Genomic DNA, 6,929 nt, shown 5'->3' on the forward strand with positions numbered 1-6,929 from the left:
AGCTCAGACCTTGCGCTGCTCCCTCGTCGAATAAAACGAATTGGGTTCGATTCGTTTCAGGGTCCCCCGAATGAAACGAATTGCCCTTATTCGGCGTGTTTTTGAAACTTGCTTGAAACAAATGCACATCCCTAATTGTAACTTGCCTTGAGAATAGGTTTGGAAAGAGGAGTAGCTAAATTCAAAATTCATATCCGGTCAAAATCCATAGCTGTAGATGGTTCCAGGATTTTTAACTGCAGCAACTGTGAATTTGATGGCTTGAGCAATTTAAAGATGATCCTACGACAGAGGAGCTTAATCTTCAGTCGTCGAGAATCACTTTTACCTTAAACCTAATCTGTGTCATGCTCATATGTTCTGTTCATATTATGTTAATGTGTAGGTTCTTGCCACACATGGATAGAACGGTATAGATGAGTCAGTGTGGGTCCTTAACATTTGCCTCCAATGCCTTATGTCAGGGTGCACTGCTGTGCGGGAATAAACATATATAAGGCATGTTATCTGTTCTTCCTCATCAGTGTAAACACCACATTTTGGACTTTGTTACACCAGTACTGTGTACCCATGTGACCTTTCATTAGAATTCACTTTAAAAAGAGTGAAGCCAAGTTTCCATTCCAATAGCTGCTGTTGCCAGTTTGAAAAATGTAAAGGCATTTACCATTAGTGGCTTTGCTCTTGAGGTACCTGACAATACCTTTTTTATGCTGTTGCTTTCTTGTAGGTGTGTGTGCAGTGAACGGCTTCTTATATGTAGTCGGGGGAGATGATGGATCTTGTAATTTGGCATCTGTAGAATACTATAATCCTGTCATCGACAAATGGACGTTGCTGCCCACGAACATGAGCACAGGAAGAAGTTATGCAGGTTAGCAGAGCTCTGCTCCTTTTTAATAATCCAGCAAACAAGATTGTGCCGCCACAGAAAAAGACAACTGCAATTTGTATTCCGGATAGAGGGTGATCTGCACGTTCCCTGTACATACCTTGTGAGACTGGGAAAATTGGGCATAGACATGGCAGATGAAATTTAATGTGGATAAGTGCAAGGTGATGCATATAGGGAAAAACAACCCTTGCTATAGTTACACAATGTTGGGTTCCATATTAGGTGCTACAACCCAAGAAAGAGACTAGGCGTCATAGTAGATAACACATTGAAATCGTCGGTGCAGTGTGCTGTGGCAGTCAAAAAAGCAAACAGAATGTTGGGAATTATTAGGAAAGGAATGGTTAATAAAATGGAAAATGTCATAATGCCTCTGCATCGCTCCATGGTGAGACCGCACCTTGAATACTGTGTACAATTCTGGTCGCCGCATCTCAAAAAAGATATAATTGCGATGGAGAAGGTACAGAAAAGGGCGACCAAAATAAGGGGAATGGAACAGCTCCCTATGAGGAAAGACTAAAGAGGTTAGGACATTTCAGCTTGGAGAAGAGACGACTGAGGGGGGGATATGATAGAGGTGTTTAAAATCATGAGAGGTCTAGAACTGGGTAGATGTGAATTGGTTATTTAGTCTTTCAGATAATAGATTAGGGGGCACGCCATGAAGTTAGCATGTGGCACATTTAAAACTAATCGAAGAAAGTTTTTCTTCACTCAATGCACAATTAAACTCTGGAATTTATTGCCAGAGGACGTGGTTAGTTCAGTTAGTATAGATGTGTTTAAAAAAGGATTGGATAAGTTCTTGGAGGAGGTCCATTACCTGCTATTAATTAAGTTGACTTAGAAAATAGCCACTGCTATTACTAGCAACGGTAACATGGAATAGACTTAGTTTTTGGGTACTTGCCAGGTTCTTATGGCCTGGATTGGCCACTGTTGGAAACAGGACGCTGGGCTTGATGGACCCTTGGTCTGACCCAGTATGGCATTTTCTTATACCCAGATCAGTCCAGACTCCTAGGTTTTGCCTCCCCTCCAGCAGATGGAGGCAGAGAAGTTTTAACGAATTCCATCCTATACCCCTGAGGTGCCACCTAGAGTCTGTCAGTATTTTTCTGTCTCCAGCAGATGGTGGAGGTGCAAAACCTTTAGTCTGGGTTTAGTGTTAGGTTTTTAGTTTTGCTGGTATTCGTTCCTTCGGGAATCTTTATATAAAAAAAAAAAAAAAAAAGGATTTAGGCAAAAAAAAAGAGAGAGAGAAGATATCTCTTTAAGCCTCCCAGGGGGTTGTTAGGTCCTGGTGGGACCATCCCACCTGGTAACAGAGGCTCTGGAGTCTGCACGATGTAAAGGTTACAAACTTGGCTGTGAGTTTGCAGTCCTGGCTTTTCCCCGGTTGCACGTGTGAACTTTGGCGTGCATTGTCTCTCAAGTAAAGCAGGGCTACTAACTAGTCAGTAGCTGGAAAAGGGGTGCATGCACCAGACCCTTGAGCATATGCATGTGAAAGAGTGCAGGATGGGGAGGGGAACTGCCGAGCCAGCAGCACACAGTAGAACTTGGAACACGGCTTCCCGGATTCCCCGGGAATAGCTACCAACAGGCCCTTTTCATATACAGCGGCAACGTTAGCCTACTGTTGCAAGTGCGAGGACTTCACTGGTTGCTGTATACCTAGACCGCGATGTCATCAGTAGTCTTCAGTTTGTTGCTTGTAGGGGGACCCAGTACTTAGTGATGTCTTATTATTTTGTAAATAAAATGTCGACCACTGTTTTGTGGGTGTGGAGGAAAATATATTGAGAGAAATGAGTTCCCTGTACATACCCAGATCAGTCCAGATTCCTGGGTTTTGCCTCCCTTCTAGCAGATGGAGACAGAGAAAGTTTCGCTGACACTGGCATATAATCTAGTGTAAAACCAATATGACATACAATGCCACAACAAGATGACAATCTACCAGCTTGACAATTAATAATGGTCACCTTGATCAATCAGTAATTATCATGTGTCCAAACCAACTTGCTTCATACTTTTGAAAAATGTATTTTATTTGAAAAAATTGTTGATTAAAAAATTTTGTATGGAAAGGGTTGTGGTTTCATATTCCATATATTCATCAATTGGTAATATTCCATTACCTTATTTTTTCTAATCATTAACCAACCAACCACCTTCCAACTAATAAACTTTTATTGAAAAATAATGAAAACTGTCCTCTGTTTTATTAAAAAAAAAATTTTTTTTTATAAAAAGGGGCAAAAGCCTCTTCAACTCTTACAATATTATTTCCTCACTACTCTCCATCAAACCATATCTGAAGTGTTTCACAATTTCTTAATTGCGATTTTTGCTCAATGTCAAAAAGAATGCCTTCACTTTGTCCCACCTGATGCTCTTTAATTCCAAAAGAGAATCGATATATAACCGTATGCCACCTGCAGTCACTCAGTATTTCTCTGTCTCCAGCAGATGGTGGCAGTGCAAAACCTGCAGTCTGAAGCTTAATAAAAAAAAACCCGAAGATTTTGGTCAGTTTGAGTGACGTGAACCTCCCGGAAGGTTGGCAGTCTGCTGCATAAGGCATATCTTGCCAGAGTTGCTTGATGGCAACTCAAGCCAGTGCCAAAGCTCTGGCTTCTTCGGTCGCAGGAGGGAGCGCGGAGCGGAAGGAGTCGACACTTTAGTACTCCCATAGCCGACAGGGATTCTCCTGTAATGTTTTTCCGCTGTGGCTGCTGGTGGGCAAGGTTCTCAGGCGAATAGAGATTTATCCAGGGGAGGTGATTCTAGTGGCCTCGATGACCCTGCTTTGCAGGTTTGATCAGTCTTGCAGTGGACGGGCCGCTGCGGCTCATTCATTTGCCCAACCTATTGCGTCAAGGGACCCATATTTTCAGATCAGGCGGCTCGCTTCTGTCTTGCGGATTGGCTTTTGATAGGAAGTGTCTAAGGGCCAAAGGTGATCCTGAGGATGTCATCTCCACTCTGTTGCAAGCTAGGAAGACCTCAACAGCCCTGGCCTATGTGAGGATGTGGAGAATTTTTGAGGCATGGTGGGTACAGCAGGGGGTTGATCCTAATCGAGCCTCGGTCGTGCACATTTTGTCATCCTTGCAACAGGGATTGTGAAGGGTTTGGCCTTTAATTCCCTCAAGGTCCAAGTGACTGTGTTGGGCTGCCTTAGGGGCAAGGTCCAGGGAGTGGCCTTAGCTGTTTCATCCTGATGTGGTACATTTTCTCCGGGGGGGGGGGGGGGGGGGGGGGGGAAGCATTTGTGGCCTCCCAAGTACGGAAATTGTGCCCCCCCCTCCCGGAGTCTTAACTTGGTTCTCAGGGGATTGTGTTCTGCTCCATTTGAATGATCCGAAGAGCAGCTGTGAAGGATCGTACCTTAAAGGTTGTTTTCTTGTTGGCAATTTGTTCTGCTAGGAGAATTTTGGAGCTTCAGGCTCTATTATGCAGGGATACTTTTCTTAGGATTACGGATGATGGGGTGTCTTGGTTTACAGTCCCTTCCTTTCTACCGAAGGCGGTATCGTCCTTTCATGTGAATCAGTTGGTGGAACTTCCAGCTTCTCCAACTATGGACGCAAAGGCGCCTCTCGCGGGAGAGTTGAGGCTTTTGGATGTGAAACCGGCGTTGATGCGGTATCTTAAGGTCACTAATAGTTTTCGTCTGTCAGATCATCTTTTTATGTTGTGGAGCAGTGCAAAGAAAGGACATAAAGCTTCAAAGTCCAACGTAGCGCGGTGGCTGAAGGAAGCTATAGGTTCGATGTACTTATGTCAAGGTCGCACAATCCCTGAAGTATTGAGAGCTCACTCTACTCAGTCACAGGTGGCATCTTGAGCCGAATGTCAGCAAGTGTCTCCACAAGAAATTTGCAGGGTGGCTACTTGGAAGTCATTGCACGTTTTCGCCAGGCATTAATTATCATTTGGATGTCCAGGCTCCGGATGCCATGGGTTTTGGTGAAAGTGTGCTTTGAGCGGGACTCTCTCAATCCCACCCTGTTTAAGGAAGCTTGGGTACATCCCGGGAGTCTGGATTGATCTGGGTACGTACAGGGAAAGGAAAATGTGGTTCTTACCTGCTAATTCTCATTCCTATAGAATCCCACTCAGTTGGGGTGAAAAGCATGGGAGAGTCTGCTTGATCTGTTGTAGATAGACTGCAGAATTGCACAGGTTTCGTTTGTATTCTCCTTTTATTATGGTTGAAGGGGATTGTTCTCATTATGGGGTTCCACATCCTGCTGCTCATTCAAGGGGACGTGTTTGTTTATTTATTTTAAATTCTTATATACCGACATTCCTGTAAAGTATTCAGATCACACCGGTTTACAGTACAACCGAACCGTCGCGTGGGAGCGATACAAGGAACATTTGAAAAATTGAAAAACAGGGAACATATGCAACCCATAGAGTACAAAAACTATAGGGGGGGATGTGTTTGTTTATGTTCAGTGGTATCTTAGCTTGGGTACAGGTCAATACTGAGTGACTGCAGGTGGCACACCAGGTTATATGCCAGTGTCAATGAAACTTTCTCTGTTTCCATCTGCTGGAAGGGAAGCAAAACCCAGGAGTCTGGACTGATCTAAGAAGGAAAATTAACAGGTAAGAACCAATTTTTCTTTCTCCTTGGTTTTTTTTTTAATACGTTTTTTTTCCTCCTATGTGCATTAGGCGTTGCTGTGATTGATAAGCCAGTGTGACCAAGGCTCACGGACAAAAAAAGAGACCTAGGAATGACGTTGGTGCTGCTTTGGTATTCAGAGGAAAATGACTCTCTCCGGCTTATTGTAAGCTCACAACGTGGTACGTGCACGCACAGCAAATGAACTCTGTTTGATCCGTGCAGCGGACGCCGCAGCCTTGCGGAAACCCTGGGGTGTGAAGACCACTCCGCTACCAGGAGCACAAAGCGCACGTGACTACAATGCAGTACCGAGGAAGCTTTGTGCACGAATGCCACAGGCCTCGCTGATTAAACTATTTTTTATAAATTGGCGCCCCCATGTCTTCATGAACATCTATTTGGTCTCTGTTGCATTTGACTTTAGAAGTTTTAACACGGAGCCGAAAGGTTTTGTATAAACCAAATGCTGCGGTGGTGAAAATCTTTTTATATTTTGTATTTCTCTACTACTGATGTTTTTTGCATACACTTTATGAAATCGTTAGATAATTACTTTCCACATCTGTAGGGTGGATTAAAGTGATTATATTTACTACTGAAAGTGGAGCCTGTTGAAAGGCAGGGGCCTGTACAAGCTGCATCAGACTGGTTTGAGGACTAGCGCTGAGAAACCACTTAAGCTGGCCCTAATGTCAGTTGGATGGGCTGAGCCAATCCTTCAAAATAAATCTAGCTAAGCCCTCTTTGCAGGAACCTGCTCTGCATTAACCCTTTCTTCTCTCATTCTGCTTACTTTGCTACGTTTATTCTTTGTTCAGCATGGTTGTTTTTCATCATTGAAGATGTACTGTGTGGTTCTTCTTATGAAGGTAAAAGGTTAGTACTGTATGGTTGTTCACCAATTTATATTTATTTATTGATGGCACATCCCTTCTCTCATTTTAAAAACTTGCAGTGTTATGCAGTTTAAGTGACCTCATTTCTGCTATGCAATGTTTAAAAATTGTAATGAATGACGGAGAAACAGCTGCAATATCCCCTTTAAGTCTTTTTTTTTTTGGTAAATGACTCACTTTGATGTATGTTATTACGTTTGTACTATTAATACTGAGCCAGACACTTTCAGAGACTTTTTTTTTTTTCCTACAGAATCAAAAATTAGCTCTAAAGCTAAAATTTGAATGTAGATATTTTTATAATATACTTTTTAAGAATTTTCAAATCCTGGTGATATTCTTGATTATGCATAGGTTCCACATGTAATAGTCACACTCTAATGCAGGTGTCACATGTGTATTGTATAACCGTGTACACAGCTTTTGTGCATTTCTGGCACAAAAAAAAAAATGTGACTAATACAAAACAATAAAAAAATGTCTGTCA

The 6,929-nt window shown here is 42.7% G+C and overlaps 1 protein-coding gene across 6 annotated transcripts in view; it reads left to right on the top strand.

Annotated features, from left to right (window-relative positions):
* KLHL3 (kelch like family member 3) overlaps positions 1-6,929 on the top strand; it is a 53,045-nt gene extending 46,116 nt beyond the window's left edge. For all 6 annotated transcript variants that reach the window (XM_029583687.1, XM_029583685.1, XM_029583686.1 and 3 more), the window contains 2 exons: positions 731-874; positions 5,594-6,929. In XM_029583687.1, coding sequence (XP_029439547.1) covers positions 731-874; positions 5,594-5,622 — 173 coding nt within the window. In that variant the 3' untranslated portion in view covers positions 5,623-6,929. The remainder of the gene's footprint in view (positions 1-730; positions 875-5,593) is intronic.

The sequence above is a fragment of the Rhinatrema bivittatum genome, chromosome 18 (assembly GCF_901001135.1).
Source record: "Rhinatrema bivittatum chromosome 18, aRhiBiv1.1, whole genome shotgun sequence".
NCBI lineage: Eukaryota > Metazoa > Chordata > Amphibia > Gymnophiona > Rhinatrematidae > Rhinatrema > Rhinatrema bivittatum.